Source organism: Leptinotarsa decemlineata, unplaced genomic scaffold (assembly GCF_025532065.1).
Source record: "Leptinotarsa decemlineata unplaced genomic scaffold, Ldec_3_MD MMD2_P_RNA_scaffold_7, whole genome shotgun sequence".
Taxonomy (NCBI): Eukaryota; Metazoa; Arthropoda; class Insecta; order Coleoptera; family Chrysomelidae; genus Leptinotarsa; species Leptinotarsa decemlineata.
Genome location: NW_027412534.1, coordinates 6,163,633 through 6,191,584, shown reverse-complemented (window position 1 = coordinate 6,191,584; position 27,952 = coordinate 6,163,633). Strand labels below are relative to the sequence as shown.

The following is a 27,952-nucleotide window of genomic DNA, read 5'->3' as shown; positions in this document are numbered from 1 at the left end:
GGTACTATTGTTGGGACATTGTTTATATATTTTATCATTTTATCTGTATCTCCACTTTCCTCCAGTACCTTCTTAATAGATCAATAATATTCCTTCTGCATTTTTGTTTGGTCTCTTCTGCATTTTTGTTTGGTGCCTGAATTTCCTTTTATTTCTCAAAATCATCATCACACTATTTACGTCCTTCGGTGTTACTTTAATAGGTCTATTTTTTTGTTCTATGTATTTTCCAATTCTTTGAGTATACACACTCTCCATGTCAATATCAATAGTTGAAAACAAATGTTTTATTACATTGTTGTCTTCCTCCGTTCTTTCTTGCCTATTTTGCCCTTTAGACTCTGCAATATTCAACACAATTAAATAGTTATGGTACAAGCATGAATATCTTCAACTTCGAAAAACTGATACTTCTGCTGATACTTGAAAAAGTAAAAATATTGAATAAGAATCAATGAAGAGGAAACAATATATGGAAGAACTGTCTTCAATTACTAGCAAAGAAATACCTGAGTTGAGGAGAAGTTTGGATTATGGTGTAGGCTTTGACAGCCGGTGTATAACAGAATGTTCAATGTTTTCTGGTTTATTAGCTGTGATCTGCAGATCACGGTCAAACGGTCAAAGTCATCTACTTTTCTGTGACGCACAAACTGAAAATTGTCCAGCCAACGCACCAAAAAGGCGTTGGTATTCAAAGGTAACACTGCATGAGACACAACCGATTTTTCGCCACCATGCAAATACATCAGTTTTATCAGTGGCCTAGACTTCAATCGATGATCCGCAACAGTGACGAGCTCGACCGTCGTTAAGTTCGGGTTGAACCGCGTCTAGAATTTTGTGTTCGACGTTTCGGCTCCGATTTTGAAGCCATTTTCAAGACATTGATGACGCCGGCGCCTCAATCTGCCTACTCCCCAGGTCTCATTACGAGTTCTCTCTAAGGTCTCAATTTGCCTACTCCTTAGATCGAGCTGTTAGACAATTTTCAAGTTATATTAAAAAAACATCATATTTCACACCTATGATGCACTGTTTGGAACTTTTGGTGAAGTAATGAATATTACTGGAGTTTTTTGCCAACACCAAACCGTTATTTTAACACCTCGACACGTGTTTCGATCACCAAGTGATCATCTTCAAGAGGAAGATCAAACTAAGTATACTTACAAAGCCATTCATATTTATACCATAGTTACCTATTCTAGGTCTTGAGTTTTTTTAATCAATTTTACAATTTGCCTTATCTATTTGTCCTAAATTAATTTTACAGTGTGTCCTTATGTAATAGTAAGGTGAATCTACTAATTGAAATATTATAAGCTATACAAAATTGATTTCACAAATTGTGTCCTTATGTAATAGTTAGGTATCTCTAATAATTAAAATATTATAAGCTATATAAAATTAATTTCACAATATTGCCCTATCTACTTGTCTTAAATTAATTTAACAATGTGTCCTTATGTAATAGTCAGGTAAATCTAATAAATAAAATATTATTTTAACAAGCTATTTAGTATACTATTAGCTATTGGTTCACCATCGTTATTCATATTATTATTATGTTTACTTATTTCTACACTCTCATAGGCATCTAGATGCCTGTTGTTTATTTATTTATTTATTTCATACACTATTCTACAGGATGAACCCAATTACAGAATAGGAAGTAACAGTGGCATTTACAAATATGTATTTACATAATATAATTTGTGAATCTATATGAAAAAAATTAAAACTAGGACTGTCTAAGAAAGCTAAGAAATGTCTTTTGATTTGTATAATCTGGCAGTTGAATATATCTAGGACGTGACTTAGACATTATATTTGTACGCCGAGTTGTTGTTAACTTGTGTAACTAATCTTAATGGTCGACTGCTGATTTTCCACTGCGATGCAAAATATTATGGACAGACAAAAAGATCTATTAAAATAAGATATAAGGAACAAAACCATTTCATAGACTTAAACTGATTAAGATTAGTTAGACAAGTTAACAACAATAGGCATCTAGATGCCTATGAGAGTGTAGAAAAAAGGAAACATAATACCTAATATTATGAATAACGATGGTGGACCAATACCTAATAGTATACTATATAACTTGTTAAAATAATATTTTATTCATTAGATTTACCTGACTATTACATAAGGACACATTGTAAAATTAATTTAAGACAAGTAGATAGGGTAATATTGTGAAATTAAGTTTATATAGCTTATAATATTTCAATTATTAGATTTACCTAACTATTACATAAGAATATATTGTCATATTAATTTAAGACTAGTAGAAAAGGCAATTTGTGAAATTAATTTTATAAAGCTTATAATATTTTAATTATTAGATTTACCTGACTATTACATAAGGACACATTGTAAAATTAATTCAAGAGAAATAGATAAGGCAAATTGTAAAATTAATTTAAGACACTCAAGACTCAGGTACCTAGAACAGGTAACTATGGTATAAATAAGGATATCTTTGTAAAAATGATTAGTTGATCTTCCTCTTGAAGATAATCACTTGGTGATCGAAACACGTGTCGAGGTCTTGAAATAACGGTTTGGTGTAATAAGCATATTTTACCTTTTTCTACATATTTTTCGAGTTTTCGTCACATTTTGTTAGAAAACTTCACCATTTTCGTGTGCACTTTTTTACAGTCTTCATACCATCCAATTCTCAAACCAAAGTAAACTTCCTTGGTAATCAAAATAATGTAATTTAAATGAAAGAATATGGTGATTGTTTTTATGAGTTAACGAAAAGTACCTAACCCGTGAATGCTTTCAGTTACATCATTACATATAAACGAGTACGACGACCACAAATTATGACTCCATTTACTTCTATTTCTCATGCCATATTTTATATTCTTATACTGTTAGCTCCATCATCAACTACCTTCAAGTGAACATGTTTTACTACAGGTATAAATAGCGTCGCACTGTTATTCACACACGGCAAGAACTTTCAGAACGGAGACAAAGAATATATAATATTCGGACGTTAATTTGTGAACTGGATTTTTTTCAGAACTTCGATTTTCATAGACACGATTTGATAACCAAGTTCACATCACCAGCACCTAGTTAATTAAAATCAAACTGAATAAATTTTGCATCAACCCTGAAAGTTAAAAGAATTTTGTTGAAAATTTCCTAATCGATTTCCGTCTCATTATCAGTAATTCAAATTGACGAATTTTCTGATCACTAGGTACCCGATCTCTCAGAAGCCTTCAAACCACAATTTCAAAAGGTAACAAGCTATGGAAAGGGGTGAAAATCTCACCTCTTAATGTGTCATCAAAAACTCGATCAAGTACTCATATAAGGTCACTATTATTTCAACTGTCTGAAATCGTCAAAAATCAATAATGAACAAGGACCTTTTATCGAAGCCATCAGTCGATAAATAATTATAATTAATATAAAACCACCGACTTCGAGGATTCCATACACTACTCGACTATATTGAATAGGTTACTCGTATAAAAATCATTCTCTTCCTTTCATATTATCAACTGGATGATGAGATGGTGCGGAAAATGTTCTAGTTTTGAATACACTCGGATCATTCCGATAAAGTGCTAAGAAGTACTCGCAAATAGCGCGATGAATTCATGAAATCAAGCGTGACAGTGGGCCTTTTATTCCCCGAAGTGTTAGTCCGATAGTCAGAGGTGACACATTAAATGTAACACCCACTTTTTGCCAGTGATGTTATTAGTCCCACGTAATAGGGAGCGAGCCTATTGCCATACACTGGTTACAGTTCCAGACTCCGTGCTATTCCCGGGAATCGAACTCGAGACCCCGAGGCAATAAAACACCTTATTTGTTCAATAAACAGATGTATCAATTGCTTTTTTGTATTATTTTTCATTAATACAAAAAAGCAATTTTAAATGCCTATCAATAGCCAGTTTTTAAAGGGTTCGCTATGATCTGAAAAGTAAGATAGAGAAAACAACTTTTCTACTAAGATTTTTATTTGTTACGATCAGAGTTCAAAACTAGACTCCAGACATCACCAGAAGATAGCAAATGAGACCGAAAAGCGTTATATAGATATATATATATATATATATATATATATATATATATATATATATATATATATATATATATATATATATATATATATATATATATATATATATCTATATATATAGATATCTATATATATAGATATCTATATATATATATATATATATATATATATATATATATATATATATATATATATATATATATATATATATATATATATATATATATATATATAATATGATACAAATCAAGAATGAAATAGGCAGTAAAAATGAGTAAAAACAATGAATTGAACATATAAATCGACAACAGAAAGTTATACATTAATGGATTTTTTGGTTTGACAAATGTCATACCTTCACATGTGACTGACTAAAAAATTATGAACAAATTAAAAACACAGTTGCAATTTACTATCGTGAGTTTGAGAGAAGCTAGTTCCTTCGTAACAATCAAAGCTTATCGGTCATCTTATGCAGAAAGTGTAGAAACATTCAATGACGAAGAGATCCTTATTATATTGGCAATCCTACCTGCAGATGAAAAAGAAGAAATTTTAAACGTATTCAATTCATAGGATTTCAATATCCAGTTCAATATTGAAGAGGAAATAAATAACTCTATTCCTTTCCTCGATATGAAGTTATTGAGACCAGAACAAAATATTATCATCACTGAATGGTATAGAGAAGCAACATCAAGTAATAGATTCATTAATTACCATTCCTATCATCCAAATAAAATGAAAATCAATTTAATAAAATCATTAAATAACAGAATCATCAAAATTAACTATCTCGATTTACGAAACAAAAGTTTGTCTAATTTCAGTAAAATTGTTATCCAAAATTCTTATCCCAAATCTTTAGTAAACAGAATTTTATTTTGTTGAAGAACAAACTTTCAAAATAATGACGAAGTTGAATACAACAACTTTATACCTTCTTTCATATATAAATCGCTTCCATATATTCAAGAAATGACACCAAAATTAATAAATGTGTTCCGAAATAATAACCTCAAAATCTCCAAAACAAATGTTCCTACTATATCTGAATTAAACAGTAAACTAAAAGCTCCAATTTCAAATAAACAAAAATCCAATATAGTATACAAAATTTCTTGTATGGATTGTTCTAGATCAAATATAGGACAAACATCTAGACCTCTAAGTAATCGCATCACTTCACATAATAGCGACTGTAGACGAAATGTTAATTCTTGTGCATTAACAGAACATGTTAATAGCATAGACGAAATAATACTCGTATTTATTATTAAAATAGATAATACATAACATTAAAATGAACAGTTCAAAAATAACTTTACAAAACGCTCAACGGTGCGAACTCGTTGCCCACTTAACATTTGTTGGAAATATCGGTCAGGATTTTCTGTTACTGGTTCTGGGTGTGTAGAAATGTTCGACGTAGTTCAATTTAACTTAAATATATGAAAAGTACAAGAATAGAATAAAATTAATTCAATTACAAAATAAAACAATCTCCATGACATCTCTATCAAAGTTTGACATTGCTCTCCCAAAACCTCTATATGGTGAGCCAAAATAATGAATAAATGACAACACAACAGTCAAATTTTGATCAACTGGAATCAAAATTGATTACAGTGCTGCCTCTCAGTGGCAAGAAAGAAATATAACTTTTCGGTCCGTGAATTCAGAGTCATTCTCCCAAGATACTGTTATGACGAACTAGCTGTTGAAAATAACTTGGAGTGCGGATAACTCATTGTTTGTTCAAAATGTATATCTTCAGTCGTAATTGAGATTCCACTTGCTTTAAATGTAGAGTTAATCAAAAACTCACGATTATATGGCATAACAGCATCATTATCGTGAAAACTAATGCGGCCTATTGTAATTTACCGTTACTTTTAAATATTGATTTGGATGACTAGATTGACATCCGTTGTCTTGGGTTAACCACTTGGCAAAGGTTGATGACCGGTTTTCTGTTGATTGGAATTTTTATTCATTTTTTTGAAGGATCTTATAGATTGTTACTGCAACGAATAAATCCGTTTGAAATTATTTTCCTTCGTTTTTCACAGTTTTCAATTTTTTTATTTTATCTTGAAAAGCGCAAAATTTTCAGCGTATACCTATGAAGTACACACAAAATGTTTGTTTGAAGGTGGTTGACAATGTTTCCTGGTGTATGTCATCAGTTCGGACTTCCATTGTCTAATATAATATAAATTGATTTTTTTCAGGGTTATCAAATCAATTTATATTTGATAACTCTGGGGCAAAAAATCCTTAAGATGTATGATTTGAAAGTATATTTCATATTCTATAGTGAAAATCGTACAATAAACTGTATAAATTAGTTTTTTATTATGGATTTTCTTCAAGTATCGGCCAGTTCTATTGAAGTATAATTATTAATACATAAATCTAGTCATTAGTTCAAACAAAATAATTATATTAATAAGTGTTAGAAAAAGGAATTGTACATATCCTTATAAAAGGGAGAGTTGTTATTAGTGGCATTATTCATTGAATTTTTTCGTCTCATATTCATTTGATAATCGTAGAAATAAATCCATTGTGAATTGATTCAAACTTTTATACAAACTGTTTAATGGCATAATTATAGCTTTCATTTCTTCTTGCGATGCCGACCAAAAACAGATCTAAAATAATGGATTACGGTCGATCCATCTGAATTTTTTTGATGCAATATTAGAAACTCGGTTCATTAGCACCTTGCCTACACGCCCTCGAGCCATTAAATCGTTATATGCGGTATATATGGTAGGTATTCTTGTGAAAAATAAAGTCAGCTAGCTTTGGCAAAGTCAATGATCTTAGGAGGCCGTTGATCTTACAGAGGCGTTATGAGTTGCCATAACGCTTCTCGCTGTGTCATCTTAGTCCAAACTCACGTGACTCGTTAAGTATTTAGGAAATATAGTACCGGTTCTTCCGATGTCCTTGAAAATCACTGGATCTGCGTACTTGGTTTCAATTTCAATATAATTTCACTCGGTGATCCCAGGAAACCTATTGTCAATCCTTTTTAGTTGCAACTAGACCACTACTAATTACAAAACTAATAATCATAAAGAAATATATCATGAAACAAATCAGTCTTGTTGAGGATATTCCATAGCATTAGAAACCCAATTGTCTTAAAGAATTCATTCGTCATAAATCATATGGAAAATTGAAAATATGAAAGAGAAATCAATTACCAGTTGTTATATTTCGCATGTGGTATCACGATTTGCAGGCAGGTAGAAAAGACCACATGACGAATTATAGACAAATTGCAGTTTTACCAATTTTATCTAAAATTATCGAGAAACCAGCACATTCTAGATTGTTTGAATACCTTGAGATGTTAAAATTATTATATTATGGGCAATACGGATTTTGCAAAAATGATAACACGAAATCCGCAGTATATCATAACTCAATATTCAGATTCGAACAAAAAATGTGGAGCTCTTTCATTAAAACTGTGAACCACCGTATTCTTCTGAAAATAATGCATAATGTAGGTATCTGAGGTTTAGTTTATAATTTATTTCACATTTATTCATTGAATAGAAAGCAATATGCCAACCAATATGGATATATTGGTTCCAAAAAATACAGTATGTGTTATTGCAAGGATCAATATTTAGACCTATTTTGTTTCTTATATATTTCAATTCTTTGGTAAATTACAAATTGTTGCTTATGCCACCATCACTTACATTCATAACGTGAATAGTCAACAAGAAATTTAATTTTAGTGTTAATTCGTGAATATATGGAAGAGATTTATATATAAACTAGTACTATGTTGCTATATCGCTGATGTTCCAATGTTTTGACAGAATCAGAATCAACGAACTTAGGCGTACGCAGCGTTATAGAACAGTGCTTTCAAAAAATTGTTCTACAGCGCCATCTAGTGGCGAGTTACAGAAAAATTGATAGCTTAAAAACCTTCTCTATGAAAAATTACTCATACATGTCAAGTTTCATCACGATCGGTTGAGCGATGTAGAAGTTTATCACTTACCAACCAACCAACCAACAAACATCCATTTTTATATAATAGATGAATATATACATTTGTCATGTTCAACTTCTTCATTATTTTGAAACTTTTTTCTTGCACAAAATAACATTTACTACAGATTTGGGATAAGAATTTTACAGAAATTAGATAAACTTTCGTTTCGTAAATTGAGATTGGTAATTTTAATTATTTTGTTTTTAAAGATTGCAATAAATTAATCTTCACTTCATTTGGATGATAGGAATGATTGAACATGACAACTTCATACCTACATTCATATATAAATCACTTCCTTATATTCATAAACTATCACCAAAATTAATTAATGTGTTCAGAAATAATGACCTCAAATTTCCAAAACAAATGTCACTACTATAGCTTAATTCTACAGTGATCTCAAAGTTCCAATTTCAAATAAACAAAAATCTAATTCAGTATACAGAATTTCTTGTATGGATTGTTTTGAAACATATATAAGACAAAAATCTGGACATCTGCGTACTCGCATTACTTCACATTAGAGCGACTGCAGACAAAATATTAGTTCTTATGCGTAAACAGAACATGTTAATTTGGAGGATCATAGTTCTGATTTATTTATTTTTTTGTGCCTTTCGTACCTGTTGACAATGTAAAGATATCTAATCTATGAATAGTCAGTTTCAAACAGAAAACTTTTGTGCGTAATTTTCAAAAGTGAATAACTGGTTACATAACTTAATAACCTTAAAAGATCAACTATATGGTGTAATTTTAACTGTGGACTGCCCAATATTTTACTATTTCCAAATCGACGTGTATGAAGGAACAAATTTCTTAACATTTGTACAAGAATTCTTCAAGATAGTAACTGATACTCGGTCATTCTCTAGTATTTCATTTCCACTTCACTAACCAGAGTAGTTGGTTGCAGAACATTCCTTATTTGCATATGCTCATTATATTCAGTACGTTTATCCCTAGAATATGTCAAGAAATAAAGATGTATTCATCCGTTTATAATAATGACAAATATCTTATTTGCAGATATCAATGAATGCGATGATCCCGTAATAGCTGCCAGATGTGTGGATAATGCCGAATGTTGTAACCTGCCAGCGCATTTCCTATGCAAATGCAAAGCAGGATATGAAGGAGATGGAGAAACACAATGTTTTGGTAATATTATTCAGTACATTTTACTCTCGGTACAATTATAATTATTATAAAAAGATTGAATCTGCTACAAAATATTTAGGTATCTTCTCGAATCATTCCCAAAAATGTTCCACTAGATTTCAGCTGAAACAACGATAATTATTCGTAGTACAGTATAGTACTAAGCTGAAAAGAGTTAAAACATTTAAATTTGGAAAAAAATGAACAGCAGTATAGAGTACACACTTCTTTATCGATCAGTATAGGTACACTATGCCACAGTGGAATAAAATATTTATTGAGATATGGGGCTACAAAAACACATGACATTAAAACGGACAAAACTTTTGAATAGTTTGTTAATTTCGAATCACTGGTGATATGCCTTTGTGTCACGGCCTGCACAAATTCCGAAAAGAAAATTGTCAATCTATATAAGATGTATTTTAAAATAGATAGAAGGCATGATTTGATCAAAAAACTACGACAACAAAAATCAACTCTTGTGATTCTTGTCTTACATGCAATTGTGACAGTTGAAGTTCGGTAGTAAATACAGTATGGCCATGCATAGTAATACGAAACTGTTACAAGTGAAAATTAAGTAGGTATATTAAAAATTGTGTATTAATGCTATATTGTAAAAATAAACTAGAGTTGTGGCTCAATGATATCTTAATGGAAGATAAACAAAAAAAAAACACTGGAATTATAGCACACGCAGGTTCAAGTTGTCGGGTTATTTCTATCAATCATATGGCGGAAATTGTCGAATTTTAAAGATCTTGCATCTTGCATTGCAAAAAATACTGACAGTAATAAAATTAACCACAAGCTCAGATTGTCTACATAACCTGAAATCATACAAAGAAATAGATTTGGTGTGATGTCAGTCATTTCCAGATTTTACCAACTTGGGTAGCGAATAGGGGTGCCGAGAAACATTGCTTCTGTTCTGGCGTAGCAAAAGCGTTTTCAATAGACTAACAAATGTACATAGAGATTGAAGATTACGTACTTGCTGAGTACCAGTGGTACAGCTACCGGGGTCAGGGCCGGTGGGAGAAATCGTATCTTATCTACACGAATTTAAATATTTAAAATTTGTTTATGCAATTTACTTTTAAACTCCATCACTAACTAAATACGGTCCTGAATGTGTATGTTTACTGCTCGAATAATCTAACAGACTGATAACAAATGTCTACACATCTACTGCACATCTTGAGGAAGGGCCTTCTCACCGGCCATGACTCAGTCCGGCAGCTGTACTAATAAGAAGTTTCGAGATTAGGTTTACCATTAAGTCCATACACAACTTTGCAAGTAAACACAACAAAAAACAACCATGGACGTAAAAAAATAAATGGATTCTGCAAACCAATATCAATGACACATTGTGTTGAAGTCGCTAGATTTCAGACTGTGACCACTTTGTACTGTGCTGTGACTTCCTTTCCATCGACAGTGGCGTACATAATTTCATTAATTGGATAATGATAAAAAAATATGTGAAATTTCATATATTCATGGAAGCTTATGAGATAAACACAAATACTGAAAACAACACGTTCCTGAGAAGAAAGTGCTGATCTTAACTCTGAACTCAGAAAAGAATAATTTGTTTTATACATATACAATATAAACACTTGACATTACGAAAAAGAAACAGTACAAAAGAATAATGTAATAGTTACATAAATAATATGGTTAAACTCAGATGCTTATTTCAGAAAGAGATGTACTGAATTATTTAAATTAAATATAGGTATAGCGTTTTTAGCGAATGTATACACCGTTTTCTTCTGTATTTTTTAAATTCACTCCATACATATAGGTAAGTGATAGAAAAAGCATAGTATTCTGATTCGAAAAAATGGCCACTTTTCTCATTTCTTGATTTAAATGGTATTATTACATTGCTTACAAACCCAACAGTAAAGCATCATTATTACTTTCTATTATTCTTTCACTATATATAATTGATATACAACTATCAATTCGAATTGACAACAATGTCAATGCGAATTGGTAATATTTGTAAACACTAAAGAACGATTACACAGGCATTCCTTCAACAACATTGCTACATGTGGAGTTGCAACGAATTACCCAAAATCATTTGAAAATACAAAACGAGTTTCAATGCACATTGCACTAGTTGAGATTCTGGAATGTTTTATATCGAATTTTATTCCATGAAAAAGGTCGTAATTTTAAGTTTCTGAATGAAACTCTTTGGCGATAAAGTTGGTCAGTGTTGGTGGATATTGAAGAATTATCACGGATTCGATATGACAACGCTCAACTCAACAGGTTGACCGTAGAATGTTGCAGAACGCGAAATCCAAATGAGGTAAATAAGTGAATCCATTTCATTTTTACGTCCATGAAAACAACTACACCATTTATTTCATGAAAGCTTGGTGGAATGTAGAAATGAAAGGTGACATTTGTCGCATGGACACTAAACTGCTGTTCAACCGCCAAATTTGAATTTAAAATTTCCCAAATTACACCTCGTACCCCGAATAAACTCGTCCGACGTATAACAAACATCAATAGGTTGTTTCTGTTGCCAGATATTGATGAATGTTCCAATCCTGACGCTTGTGGACAACACGCTCTTTGTCATAACATCCAAGGAAATTACACATGCTTGTGTCCCGATGGATTCTACGGAAACCCCTTCGAAGGATGTATCGACGTAGACGAGTGTGAGCAGCCTAACGCTTGTGGTCCTGGTGCAATTTGTCAAAATGTTGTTGGGGGAAGGGAATGCTACTGTCCTCCTGGTTACGAAGGAGACGCTTTTACCAGCGGCTGCAGTGACATGAACGAATGCTCAAGATCTAACCCATGTGGTAGAAATGCCCATTGCTCAAATTTAGATGGCAGTTTTAGGTGTACCTGCCCTTCGGGATTTATTGGTGACCCAATGACTGAATGTACAGGTAACTGCTTTAATAAATTGGTCGCATTATGTATATATTACTTGTTTTCACAGAAACAGACACGTGAAGACTGATTTTCTTGTACAAAAATTTTGTTTAATTTCAAATTCTTATTTTTGGTTTGGGTTTTAATATAATATTCATTTTCGAACCACTAATATTTAATGAAAAAAAAGATTGAAATATGTGTTTCTGAACCTTGCTTATGTCCAAATTCATATAGTGCGACCTTTCTACTAGAGTCAACTGAAGACTTCTGTATTTGTATATAACTTAAATATTAAGTGTTGAGGATGGTTGCACTATACCTACATGTAATGGCGGGTTCATTAAAGTGATTAGGTAGCGCAGCATTCACTTTAGTGCAAGAACGGATTTTGATCTAAATTTCGGGGAGGGTTACAATAGTTTCTGAAAAAGAAAAAACCCGCAGAATGAAGGGTTATTTTCGGTTTTAGGGAAATATGTCAATTAACAATAAAGCAAACACAAAGTTATTTCAATTTTTTTAAGTGGTGGTAATAAAAACATAATAAAAATCAAATTTACTCTAGTACAATTCCTAAAAATCTAACAAACACTACTGAGAAAATCATTCTTCTCTCAAATAAGCCTAATTTATTTATCCTAATGCTTTTAACATCGCTAGACATTAACGAGTGTGATTCAAACCCATGCGCCCCAATCGCATCCTGCATCAATAATAATGGAAGTTATTCCTGCATTTGCCCTGAGGGATACACAAGCTTGGCTAATGGAGACTGTTCCGATATCAATGAGTGTGGAAGATCGGGGGCTTGTGGAATAAACGCTAAATGCATTAACGTACCTGGTTCTTTCAAGTGCATATGCCCTCAAGGTTTCACTGGACAGGGACATCAATTTTGTGAAAGTTAGTGGAAGAAATTACATTATTCTTTACAGATGCACGAATCTCTCTTTACAAAGTTTCATTCTTGGGGATTTATCCATACAATATTGGAAGAAAGGAAAACATTTTTTTGCCTGAATAAATTGCATGGACAAGATGTGTATGCCCAATATTTGGATAAAAATATCCCTAAGTGAAATTAAGTTTGAGTATTCCTGTAGCTTAGCATTATTTTCCACTAATTACTCCTACCTTTACTCAATTCGTTCAGTTTCCTGTATTTTCCACATAACAACTAGAACTTTATTTATGTATTACTCCTATGTTTCCGTATTTTATACTATATTTAGAAAGCCTAACTGTACTGTATACATTTTTGTACAAACTCATTCATTTCTGTCTCCTGTTATCTTTGCAGTGTTCAGTTTGTAATCTATATTTTACTTTCAGCTTCTCTTTGTATGTTTGACTTTACCTGTTCTGTTTCTTTCAGTTTTTCTTCTGTAGGATATCATATTTTTTCAATTGAACATTTTTACGAACTGTTTTTCTAACATTTTCTTAGATATAAACGAATGTGATGCAAAACCTTGTGGGATGAATGCAGTTTGCAAAGACACTGTAGGAAGTTACATTTGCTCGTGTCACGAAGACTATACAGGAGACCCTTTCAAAGAATGTGTAGATATTGATGAATGTATTTCATTAGAAAAGCCATGCGGATTGCATGCTGTTTGTGAAAACACGAAACCAGGATATAATTGCTTGTGTCCACAAGGATATCAAGCAAATCCAACCCCTCAAATTGCTTGTGAACAGGTAAACTATTTACTTTCTCGTAGAAATCGTTTTCACTTTATTTTTCCAGATTGATGTCAATATCCTATGTAAATCAAACTTTGATTGTACCAACAACGCAGAGTGTATTGAAAATCAATGTTTTTGTCAAAAAGGCTTCAATCCTAGAGGTGCTACATGTGTTGACATAGACGAATGTGAGAAACAAACTTGTGGTAATTTCTCAGTTTGCACGAATACAGTAGGCAGTTTCCACTGCGAATGTGAAAGCGGATTTGTGGGAGCGCCCCCTATGATCCAATGCAAGGCTCCCTGTGATGATGTTTCTTGTGGTAATCATGCTTATTGCAAACCTGACGGCCAAGAAGCGTATTGTATATGTGAGGATGGGTGGACCTTTGATCCGAGTGACATAGCTGCTGGATGCATAGGTAATTGAATGTAATAGGTCATCAACATCCGTAACTCATAACAAATTTGTTGATTTCAGATATAGATGAATGTGACAAAGTTAACGGCCCAAGTGGTCGCTGTGGGGATAATGCGGTATGTACTAACCTACCTGGAACTTTCGCTTGTCAGTGTGAACCTGGATTTTCTGGAAACCCTAACTCTAAATGTCATGATATCAACGAATGTTCCAACGCAAATTCCTGCGCTGTGGGTGCAATTTGTACAAATCTTCCGGGCACTTTTACGTGTCAATGTCCAAGTGGAACTGTACCAGATCCAGATGCGAAAACAAAATGTAATGAAATTGTTACTTGTGAAACTGACGCAGACTGTCCAGGCAATGCTATATGCGATAATCAAAAAATGTGTTTGTGCCAAGAACCCAATATTGGAAACGACTGTCGGCGTAAGTTTAAAAATAATGTTTTCATTTCTATTTCCGCTAATCTATCTGTTTTCTTCAATTACAGATCCTTGTGAGACAACTGTATGCGGTCCAAATGAGCAATGCATGTTGGTTAACCAAGAGTCTAAATGTATTTGCAATGCAGGTTACACTGGCACAACTTGTACCGATATAGACGAATGTCTTGGTAATCCATGTTCTTCAGGAGCAATATGTAAAAATGAGCCTGGATCATTTACTTGCCAATGCCCAGGAGGAACCTCTGGCGACCCATATAGATCGGGTTGTACAAAAACCACTAAGGTTTCAGAGTGCTCCGATTCGAATCCATGTCCATTGGGAGAACAATGCATCATGGATGAATATCTCAACGAAAACGTTTGTATTTGTGTTCAAGGTTATGTGAGAGACAAGCAAACTGGAAAATGCAGAGATAATGACGAATGCACCGAGCTCAGAGAGAAACCAGCGTGTGGTACAAATGCCATCTGTAAAAACTTACCTGGAAGCTATCACTGTCAATGTCCACCTGGTTTTGACGGAAACCCATTTTTAGAGTGTCTTGAATGTAACAGTCCTGACTGTCGCTGTCAGCCTCCTCATAAACTGCTTGATGGAAATTGTGTTCTTGCTAACTGTGAAAAAGATGGTACATGTCCAAGCGGTGCCGAATGTATAACAATTACTGGAGGTGTTAGCTATTGTGCTTGTCCAAAAGGATATAAAACACTGCCAGATGGATCATGTGTCGATATCAATGAATGTTCAGAACAGGAACGAGTTTGTGGCTTTGGGCAGAATGCACAAATTTACCCGGATCATATGAATGCAAATGTCCGAAAGGGTACACTGGGGACTCTTACAATGGAATGTGTTCCCCGGCGCAGAAAAAATGTATTAATGATAAAGAATGTTTGGCTAATGAAAAATGTATACAGCCTGGGGAATGCATATGTCCCCCTCCATTCTTCACTGACTCACAAGATGGAAATAAATGTAAAAACCCGTGTGGAAGATATCCTTGTGGAATCAATGCAAAATGCACTCCTTCAGATCCTCCAATATGTACATGTGAAGTTGGATATAGTGGAGACCCCTTTCAAGGTTGTATTGACATTGATGAATGTGTACAAGAACCATGTGCATATGGTGCACACTGCCTCAACCAGAAGGGTGGCTACAAATGTTTCTGTCCCAGAGGTATGACCGGAGATCCATACAAATCTGGCTGTATTCTGGAAATACCCGGAATGTCGAAAACTGAATGTCAATCAGATGGTGATTGCTCGAATATTCTCAGCTGCCAAGAAGGTACATGCATCAGTCCTTGTGCTACTACACTTTGTGGATCACATTCCATTTGTGAACCAGAAAATCATAAAGGAATATGCAAGTGTTACGTAGGATTTAAGAAAAATTCAAGAGGGCAGTGTGTATCCAGTAAGTAATATTCACATATTGCCGGTCAATTTTGAAGGATATATTAATACAAAAGGCAAAAAGGATTTTCCTATAGAAAATGGAAGAATACTTATTACGGTTTTTTCAGAAAAAGAAATATTTTTCAGAATAAAGCGGTCAAACTTTGTTATTATTGAGCAATATCAATCGAGCAACCAGCAATAGATAAAACCACTCGTCCCACGAATTCGTGATTGTATTTTGCTGTTTGCTCCCATGGAATGCTAAATAACAAAAGTTTTCGTTGAAACATTGAAATTAATTCATTAACTTTTGAGGTCTTATGGTATTACTATTGATAAATGAATAATTCTGACATAACAGATAGATTCCAAAATAACAATCACAATACTACTAGGAAAATTCTAAATTACTACATGGTAGGGAATCATAATGAAATGGAATGCTAAATAACAAAAGTTTTCGTTGAAACATTGAAATTAATTCATTAACTTTTGAGGTCTTATGGTATTACTATTGATAAATGAAATAATTCTGACATAACAGATAGATTCCAAAATGACAATCACAATACTACTAGGAAAATTCTAAATTACTACATGGTAGGGAATCATAATGAAGAAAAGATAATTGAAACTTTCTATTTTTTTTCCAACTTTTATTTGTAACTAACGTTACTGCAGTTTCGTCCTATAAGGATATTTTCAAACCTATACAGTTTAATGTATTATAATGGTTCTTTCAAAATCTGCCTGGTTACCCGAATCAATCATTTATCTAATTAAGTTTTGTAATTACCTACTGTTATGTAATATACAAGTCCAACTGATGAAGCTACCGGGGATCGAAACACATCCTAAACAAAATATATTGTGGAAATTCTATAATTATTATCACGCATAGTATTGATGTATTATTTAGAATGAGATACTACGTTCCACATACCTTTTCAATGAACATTTTCCGCTGCCTGATCGATTCAAATTTGCAATATTTAGTAGCTAATTTGCCTAAGTAGCCAATACAAAAATTGCACAATAATGAAATGAATATTCAAATCAGATTTTCGGTGGTCAACCATATAAACCTAATGAATTATTGGGAGTTGACTTTAATCATTAGAAACAAAATAAAATTTTTCAATTCAAATTTCAGTGAGGTAAATAACGTTCATAAACACAATAGTCGGCAGAATACTTCTTTCTGGTGCCTCAATCAGAAAATTAATTTCATGAAGTTGTCATAAAACATACACAAAATTTGAAAAAATAAAAATCACTACTTGTTCAGAAAATATTTGAAAATATATTTTCTGAAATTGATATAAACAAAATATAATTGTTTTACTCATGATTTTATCTCTATTTCAACAATTTAATAATAGGTATTTTACTTATATAGTTCAATTTGATATACATTGTATTTGGGTAATATAAAGTGTAACAGTGTTTCTTGGCAAAATAAAGTTATTATTAGAAACAAATATCATTCACATTTACGTTATAACACGTTATATACCTACATCAGGTTTTCTCAACTTTCTATCAAATAAATCAAAACCATATATTTGACATCTTTCCTAAATCTATATCCTAAAGAATGTTGAATTCCAACTCACTGTTGAATTTTTCTAGTTTGCGAGGGAATCATTTGTGCTTCTGGCGCACAATGTATTGCTACTCCAAATGGTCCTACGTGCAAATGTCTTGAAGGATTAATGGGAAATCCATTCCCTGGAGGGCGATGTTCTACAGATGTTTGTTCAAAGAGCAATCCGTGTGAAGAACCTAAAGTTTGCGTAAATGGTCGATGTAAACAAAGATGCGAGGGCACAATTTGTGGTGTAGGAGCTCATTGTGACAAAAATACGAATAAATGTGTGTGTGATCATCTATTTGTTGGAAATCCAAACCTTCTCTGTATGCCACGTAAGTTGACGATCTTCTATTGAATAAGCATATTTCAAAAATATTTTTTAGCAATCACCGGTCCTGATTGTAGTCCTGTCTGCGGAAAAAATGCGCATTGTGAATATGGCATCAGAAACAAATGTGTTTGCAATACCGGTAGTGTAGGCAATCCTTATGAGGTTTGTGAGCGAATAGAAAGAAAAACATGTGACAAGAACTCATGTGGAAAAAATACTGAGTGTAACAGCAATCTAAATGGAATTGAATGTACGTGTCTCCGGGGTTTCACTGGCAATGCATATATAGCTTGCGAAGATATAGACGAATGTAATACTGATGTTTGCGGAACAGATGCAGTTTGTATCAACACACAAGGGAGTTACGACTGTCGATGTAGGGAAGGATATGCAGGAAATCCTTTCATAATATGTAATCAAGTCCAAGGCGGTATATGTGAAGATCCAGAAAACTGCCATTGCAGTGAGAAGCTTCTTTGTCCTAATGGATATACTTGTCAAAAAGGTCAATGTCTGAGTTACTGCGATAAAATGAAATGTGGACCCAATGCCACATGTCATTCAGGCCAATGTATTTGTAATCCTGGGTATGAAGGAAATGCATCAGACTTCACAACTGGATGCAAAATTCAGGGACAATGCAATAGTGATAATGATTGTAGGAGCACAGATATATGTTTTCAGTTCAGCAAAAACACCAGAAAATGCTTAGATGCTTGCAGTAAAGTTCAGTGTGGACCAAACGCATTATGTCTAGCTGATAAGCACAGATCGTCATGTATTTGTATTCCCGGCTATTATGGAGACCCTAGCGATGCCTTGGTTGGATGTCAGCTGGAAGGAAGAGTGCCTCAACGATTGTGTGAGAATGACAGTGATTGTAAATTTGGTACAATATGCTCCATTGACGCAAAAGGGTTACAAAAATGCATTAGTCCTTGCGAAACAATTGCATGTAAAACAAATGAAATTTGCAAACTTGATGTTGCAGGACATCCGACATGTGCGTGTGAGACAGAATATATGTGGAATCCTGTGACATCAACATGTGAAAAGCCATCTGTACCAGATTGTGCTTCCAATGATAACTGCCAGCCAACAGAAGCATGCCAGCCAGACCCTCTGGGTGTTCTGAAATGCGTCTCAGTTTGCTCGCATTTTACTTGTCCTGAAAATTCAGCTTGTGTAGCTGAATCTCACATAGGACAGTGTCAGTGTTTAGCTGGATTCACAGGAAATCCAAAAGACCGCGGCGGTTGCAGGGCGGTAGTAAAAGACCAATGTACTTCAGATGTCCAGTGTTCTGAACAAGAAACATGCAGAAAACATAGTAAACACGAGATTCTCACTTGTTTACCTGCTTGTGAACAGACAGTTTGTGGTCCGAATGCTATATGCATTGTGAACAATCACGTACCTCAATGCCAATGTCCTCAAGGGTCCTATATAGGAGATCCATATGATCACTCATTAGGCTGCACCGCAGTTCCATGTATGTATAATATTGACTGCCCAGAATCACAATTATGTAACCGTTTAACTCATACTTGTTATGATGTTTGTGATGAGGAAACATGCGGTACAAATGCCGTTTGTATTGCTGAAAACCACAAAGCAATATGCCAATGTCCACCAGGTACTACACCAAACCCACTACCTGAAATTGAATGTATTTCTGTCAATGTATGTGAACCTAATCCTTGCCATAGTGATTCGATATGTCGTCCTGCTCCCGATGGCTATACATGTCACTGTCCTAAAAATACTATCGGAGATCCTTTTAAATCGGGATGTATTCCAGAGGGAAATTGTCCGAGAGGAAACATCGATTGCCCACCCGAATCAGTATGTGAATTAAACAAATGTATTAATCCATGTGAACAAGTATCATGTGCTTCAAACTCCATATGCTCTGTTCAGAACAGAAAAGCTATTTGTAAATGTCCTGAAAAATTTATTCCTTCAGAAGGAGGAATACAAAATGGTTGCATACGTTTTCAAGCCCCATGCACAAATGACATTGATTGTGGAAATGAAGTATGCTTTAATGGACAGTGTAGGGCGGTTTGTAGAAATAATAATGACTGTTCTTCAGGAGAGAATTGCCACAATAAAATGTGTATTGTTTCCTGTGGAGATCATAGTCAGTGCTCAAAAGGTCAGGCTTGCATAAATGGTACATGTATGATAGGATGTCGTAGTAATAAAAATTGTCCATCCGAATATGCGTGTCTCAACAATAAGTGCCAAGACCCATGTCAAAGAGAATCATCTTGTGGTCCAAATGCTATGTGTTCCTGCAAAAATCATGAAACTATTTGCAAATGTCCTGAAGGTTTCGATGGAAATCCTACACCCCAACAGGGTTGCATCAGAATACCTAAACCATGTCAGGAAAATAATGAATGTTCCCCAGAATATATATGCGAAAAAAATATTTGCTCACTACCTTGTCAGAACAATAGCCTTTGTGCAATTGGAGAAAGATGTTACAATAATAAATGTATGAAAGTTTGTTATAGTAATAGTAACTGTCTACAAGGAGAAGTGTGTCAAAAAGGAGTTTGTCAACCTGGATGTGAGGTTGATTCAGACTGTAGAACAACTCAGATCTGTTTCCAAGGAAAATGTAAATGCGCGAAAGGATTCATAATGACACCTCAAGGTTGCACTGATATTGATGAATGTGAAGACCATCCTTGCCATATAACAGCCATTTGTAAAAATCAACCGGGCTCTTTTACCTGTATTTGCGGCGAACGAAGAATTGGTAACGCCTATGGTGAACCTGGATGCTCTCTTCCTGGTCAATGTCGTCATAACAATCATTGTTCTGATGAACTAATTTGTAAACAAGGTCATTGCAAAAATCCTTGTGAAGAACCAAGGTGTGGATCCAACGCCATCTGTTCTGTTTCAAACCATGAAGTAACCTGTGCATGTCCTCCTGGCCACCTGGGTAATCCCCATGATACTAATTTGGGTTGCTTCAAAGTGGAATGTTTAGAAAACAAAGATTGTTCTCCGGCTCAGATGTGTGACGAACACTCGAATAAGTGCATAAGTATATTTCTTTCTGAATTCAGGTGAATTGTTTTCTAACCCTATTTTTGTTTCAGATCCTTGCAATGATATCAATTGTGGTAAGGGGACATGCTCCACTCAAAATCATAATGCTGTTTGTACATGTTTCTCAGGATATGAGTTAATTGATAATAAATGTGTTGATATTGACGAATGCCTAGAACCATCCTCCTGCCACACAACAGCTACATGTATTAATACTGATGGTAGTTTTAACTGTATTTGTTCCGGCGGATTAGTAGGAGATCCATCGGGAAAGGAATGCAGGAAACCGGGATATTGTTTTAGTGATGCAGATTGTCCATCATCTGCTACTTGTGATAATAACAAATGCCGTAATCCATGCGAAAATACTAATGTTTGTGGTAAAAATGCGGAATGTTTTCCTGTAGCACATGCAGCCACTTGCAAATGTCCTGCTCGTACGAAAGAAGATTTTAATCATAATTGCATTCCCATTGAGTGTGCGGATAATAACGATTGTTCCGAAGAAAAAACTTGCGTGGACTCCAAATGTCAGAATCCATGTGATTTGCCCAATATATGTGGTAAAAAAGCAATATGCACACCATCAAATCATCTTGGTATCTGTGCTTGTCAGGCAGGAACTACCGGGGACCCTCATCTGGGATGTGTAGCTGTGCAGTACTGTGCAGCAGACAATCAGTGTCCAACAGGTCTGAAATGCTATAATGGATTGTGTACATCTGTTTGCAGAAATTCAAGGGAATGTATCGGTAGCCAACTATGTATTCAGGGAATTTGTCAACCCACCTGTAAATCTAACTCGTCCTGTCCAGAATATCAGTTTTGTCATGACAACATATGCACCCAAGAAATAAAGTGTAGGTCAAATACAGATTGTGGCAGTCGAGAAAAATGTTCTAAAAATAGTGTTGGACGAACAGATTGTGTTAATGCATGTGAAGGTGTACTATGTGGACGAAATGCAGAATGCTCTTCTGAAAATCATAAAGCAGCTTGTCTTTGCAAAACTGGCTTTAAAGGAAATCCCAATGACGACAAAATTGGATGTCAAAAAGTTGAATGTGAAACCGACGACCAGTGTTCAAATGACAAACTCTGTGATCAATACATGTGTAAAATAGCATGTCTTGTACATAATCCATGTGGAAGAAATGCTTTATGTTCAGCGGAGCATCACAAACAAACGTGTTACTGTCAACCAGGTTATACAGGCGATTCCCATGCAGGATGTAGACTTATAGATTTCTGTGCAGATAAACCTTGTGGGTCAGGAGCTGTCTGTCACAATTCCAGAGGCTCGTTCAGGTGTCAATGTCCACACGGATCCATAGGAGATCCTTATAATGAAGGCTGTAAAGCTCCTGTTGAATGCTTAACGAATAAAGATTGTCCGATAGAAGCAAAATGTGATAAAATCAATGGCATCTATAAATGCAGGAATGTCTGTGAAAATAAAAAGTGTGGTCCTAATGCTGAATGTGTAGCTGTCGAACATGAGGGTCATTGCACCTGCCGAACTGGATATCATGGAAGTCCTAATGAGTTGAATTCAGGGTGCAAACCCAAATTGGTTAATTGCAAAACAACAATCGAATGTCCTTCAAACACATATTGCTACGGAGATATTTGCAGTCCACCGTGTGAAACAAACAGAGATTGTCAACAAGATGAACAATGTCTACAAGGGCAATGCTTGAATCCATGTCAAGTAAAAACAGCTTGTGGAATGAATGCAGATTGTCGAGTGAGAGATCATGTGAAGACATGCAGTTGTCCAGCTGGTTTCACTGGAAACCAAGATGTAGAGTGTGTTAGATGTAAGTATAGTAATTTCAAATTTAATATAACGTCATATAACGAGTTTAAAATCTGTAAATAATTTTTTTCAGTGCCAGTATCGTGTACTTCTGATAATGATTGTAGCAACAGAAGTATTTGTGTAAGTAATATGTGTCATCCCCAATGTAAAGTGGACAACGAATGTGCTTACAATGAAAAATGTCTCAAAGGAAACTGCCAGCTAACCTGCCGTGTTGATAACGATTGTTTCTTGGGACACATATGTCTTAATAACACATGTTTCTATGGCTGCCACAATGACGATGACTGTACAAGTAGTGAATCCTGTAGAAGTAATAAATGCACAAATCCTTGTAATGAAGATTCTTGTGGACCTAATGCTTTGTGCACGGTCTCCAATCATAGGGCTACTTGTTCCTGTGATAAGGGTTTCGTGCCAAGTCCATCTGCTAAAGTTGCATGTGTGAGAGCTCCTGCTCAATCATGTAGGGAAAATCGAGAATGTCCCGCTGGAAATATATGTTTAGAAGAATTGTGTAGAACAGTTTGTTCCTCAGATAGTGGATGCTCAAGTAATGAACGATGCGACAAGAGTGGGATTTGTAAATCAATATGTAGAAAAGATGATGATTGCAAAAACGATGAAATTTGCGAAGGCCTAGTATGTTTAATAGGTTGCAGAGGTAATTCAAATTGCCCTCTTGATAAATCATGCGTAAATTACAATTGTATCGATTTATGCCAATCCCCTACAGCTTGTGGATTGAATGCAAACTGTTCCACTGTTCTTCACCAAAAGCAATGCAGATGTGAAGGCCAACTGACTGGAAACCCACTAGAGAGTTGTAAATACCCAACAAAATCATGTTCCAATAATACTGAGTGCTTCAAAAGTCAAACTTGTCATGCTGGTATTTGTCATGGGACATGTAGAACGTAAGTATAATCTCATCAATCTGATTTTCGGACGATTTTGAATATTTCTCTTTTCAGTGACCATAACTGCTTGTCCGATGAAAGGTGTATCAAGGGGATTTGCAAAACTATTTGTAATTCTGATGAATCTTGTAGAGCTCATGAAATATGTGAAAACAGAATTTGTAAAATTGGATGTAGAAGTGATTCAGTATGCTTGGCAGATCAAGCCTGTATCAACAATGTATGCCAAAGTAAGTAATGCCTCTATTTCAAATACAGATATCCTCTTTATTTTCTATCTTAGCAGTAGTTCGCCAATAACTGGAATCAAAGAATAACTACTTACTCAACCATCATTTTTTTTCAATTGAGATTGTGAAAACTGAATTGTTTACATTCTACCAGATGCTCTCAATAATTTGTACTTCAGTATTGCAACCAACCTTACAAAAAACATCAACAGTCAGAAAATCGATTTTGTTCAAGTCAAATATTGCAATTAGTAATGAGTTTCTACTCATCCACACAGATACTCGTATTTTTGAATACGCAAATGGCGCAAAAAAAATATTCATTCACTCAACAAAAGTGAATCCTCAGATTACCAGCCTATAGGTATATATTAACAACTTTAACAAAAGTTAAGGAGGAGTCAACCTATAACAATGTATTGAGTCAACACCAATTTGGAATAAAATACTAAGAAATACAAACGATGCCATATTTTTATTTCTAACAAATGTTTTCAATGAATTCAACAATAGTAGCTGGTTGCAGCAGTGTTTTATGACTTTGCCAAAGCTCATCATTGTAAAAATCATGACATATTGCTAATGAAACTTATTCGATATGTATTTAGAGGTATGGTTTCAAACATATCTTAGAAAACGCAGACAGTTTGTGAGGACAACTACCTCGTGGGACTGATCGAAGATAAAGGTCTGAAATTTGACAGCTCTATAGAACACGTACCTATGCAAAACTATCTACCGGATACTATGCAGCGAAAAAAAAATACCAAAAGAGTGTTAAAACTAACAATTATGCACCAATTTTGTCCCATTTACGATCCGTTAATGCCGTTTGTGAAGTATGCCCTAAGTAACTCATGCACACTCTTTTAGTTATTCAAAAAAGAGCTGTCATAATTCTTTGTCATGCTAACTCTATATTATTAGTTTGTTCACTTTCTGTCTTAGAAACAGCCTGCTTAGTTAATATTAGTTGGGAAAGATTCAATGATATATCTAAAAAATTCGATCTTCTCAAAGTCTGAAACTATCAACCAACCAACAATATGAATGACTTAGAAGTGAATAACCACTTTGCATTGCCAATTAGGGAACTTAATTATCTATTACAGCATGTGCCTGATATAACAGGAATTGATCATTGCATTTTATTTTTTACTAAAAAAAGTCTTTGTGAAGAATATATTAAAGTTTTTTAATGTAGTTCAATCATAATTACTGAATGTACAGTATGTTTATATTAGCAATTTTCAATATGTTGTTTTTATATTTCTAAGTATCATCTACATTTCAATTTTGTAGACTTTGTCAATAAGAAAATCTTCTTGAAAAATGAAATATATTGTGATTGCTTCGATTTAAGGTTCTTATTCACATTTCTTATAAACTTATCTGAAGTTTTTTCTTTTTTACAGATCCTTGTGAAAAAAATACGACATGCGGTATATGTGCTGAGTGCTCCGTGAAAAATCATGTTTCCCAATGCAGTTGCCCTGTAAACTTCTTGGGAAATCCTTTAGTATCATGCACACAAGCAGCCACGAAATGCAATTCTAAATGTGAATGTGACGAAATTGGTTACTGTACAAAATCGTGTAAATCAGTCTCCGACTGTGCCTGTGGAGAAATGTGTGTGGGAGGAAAATGCCGAAACAAATGCATATCTCAATCATCTTGTGCCCAAGGTCAAATTTGTTCACGAGGAGCTTGTCTTCCCGGATGTAGAACCAACAATGACTGTCCAATTTCTGAAATATGCAAAAACAGGAAATGTGTAAACCCTTGTAAATCAGAAGGTTCTTGCGGTAAGAACGCAATATGTAAAGCTACAGATCATAGAAAAGTATGCATGTGTCCAGATGGATATCAAGGTGATCCAATAGATGCATGCAATCCTTTCGAGTGTAGGCAAGACCAAGATTGTGAATCTAACAAAAAATGTGGTTCAGATGGAGTATGCAGAAATCCTTGCTTGGAACAAGGGGTCTGTGGGCCCAACGCTCAGTGTCGTGTCTTAGACAGAAAACCTCTATGCTCCTGTCCACCAGGATTTATTGGAAACGCGTACATTGAGTGTAAGCAAGGAGTTAACAAAGGATGTCTGCAAAACTCTTGCGGAGATAATGCAAAATGCATCCACGTACAAGGTGGTTACGAATGTACTTGCCTTTCTGGTTGTCGGGGGGACGCTCAACGCGGATGTGTTTGTGATCACGAGTTGACAAATATATGCAAAAATAAATTATGTGGGGTTGGCGCCTTATGCAGAATAGTGAATACTAAGGAAGCACAATGTTATTGCCCATCTGATAAACCATCTGGAGATCCTACCATTGAATGTAAGTATTAGTAATAACACTAATTGGAATCTCAACTATTTCAAGTTTAGATACATTTTTACCGGCACGAAAAACGGACATCCGCTCAATTTGCCGAAGTTTATTTTCTTCTTTATACCTAGTAATGTAATTTTTGTCGACGATTGACACGGTCTGGTAGAAAGTTTCAAGATCCGCTTTGTGGAAAATGTTTTCGGAAAGCTTTCACTTCAAGAGAATTATAAAAACTTTCAAAAGAAAATAAATTGATTATAATGATATTTACAAAAAAACGTGTACAGATAAGACACAACCGCCTCAATACTATTATATATATATATATATATATATATATATATATATATATATATATATATATATATATATTATCTTCTAGGCACTCCTAGAAGATGACAGTACTACCAACTGTCGAAAGCGCTCGCAGATAATTAATAGAAGATATAAAGCTTCAAATCCTTTTTGTAGAATTGAATATTGAAATACTCAAAAAAAGGAAAATCAGTTGCATCAATCAATATATATATAGTGAGAGATTTTATCGAGTGCGTATGATACATATCAAAAATGAACAATTCGTGGACACAGCGCTCCAAAAAGGTGGCAAACCGCGGACCCGTGTTTCTGGCTATTGGCCTCATCAACGCGGTGCAGCCAAGTGTGAAGATGGGCAACACTATATATAGTAATATTATAGATATACGTATGTATATGTATGTATATATATATATATACATATACATACATATATATATATATATATATATATATATATATATATATATATATATATATATATATATATATATTATTTTTGAGTTGGGTATTTCAGTCAATCTCTGCGGGCTAGCTATGCGGGCTATTTTTTGCTATTCAAGCTTTCGGAAATTTTTTTTTCCTTTATCAAGAATATCTACAAAGCAAATATTATATAGTAATAGATATGTTCAAAAGACTCACCAAAGTTAGTTTTTAAATATAAAAAAGGCATATAAATCCAAACATGAAAACGAAAAGTCAAATGCAAAATTTGACGTTGAAAAAAACTGATTTTTTGAGGAAAAAATATCAAATTTCACAGGTTTAGAGTATCACATGACAAAAGAAAAGAGGCTTTTTTTCACTCTTTTTTCAAGCACAAACTAAATGTAGGAATAAGAATGAAAAACCTAAGATTCATTATGAATACATTTATTTCATTGATTTTGACCATCATTTCTGTAGCTTCTTATCCACAACTTAATTGAAAATCATAATTGTATATATGAACATTACAAAAAAATTCAGATATAGAATTTTGGGTTAAAAATCGGTATGTAAGGTCAAAATCGATTTCTAAGCAACTTTCAAATAATTTATTCCGGTATCTCCAACGTGAAGCAAAAAATATCGAGATTTCCCCTTTTCGCAGTAGGCTGGGTTTAAAGTTGTCAGTTGGGCTACGTACTGGAAAAAGTGCGGCCCATGAAGGTCTACGCCTGTACCAAGAATCAAATATTTGCTTT

The 27,952-nt window shown here is 34.2% G+C and overlaps 1 protein-coding gene across 1 annotated transcript in view; it reads left to right on the top strand.

Annotated features, from left to right (window-relative positions):
• The window catches only part of dpy (fibrillin-like protein dumpy), a 225,421-nt gene that overhangs the window by 118,280 nt on the left and 79,189 nt on the right, over window positions 1–27,952 (top strand). The window contains 14 exon segments of the mRNA XM_074170270.1: window positions 9,129–9,260; window positions 11,822–12,193; window positions 12,843–13,085; window positions 13,630–13,883; window positions 13,933–14,293; window positions 14,353–14,721; window positions 14,786–15,514; window positions 15,517–16,161; window positions 17,778–18,071; window positions 18,123–21,134; window positions 21,190–22,959; window positions 23,032–23,878; window positions 23,936–24,111; window positions 25,527–26,450. Of these exon segments, the coding sequence (XP_074026371.1) occupies window positions 9,129–9,260; window positions 11,822–12,193; window positions 12,843–13,085; window positions 13,630–13,883; window positions 13,933–14,293; window positions 14,353–14,721; window positions 14,786–15,514; window positions 15,517–16,161; window positions 17,778–18,071; window positions 18,123–21,134; window positions 21,190–22,959; window positions 23,032–23,878; window positions 23,936–24,111; window positions 25,527–26,450 (10,128 nt within the window).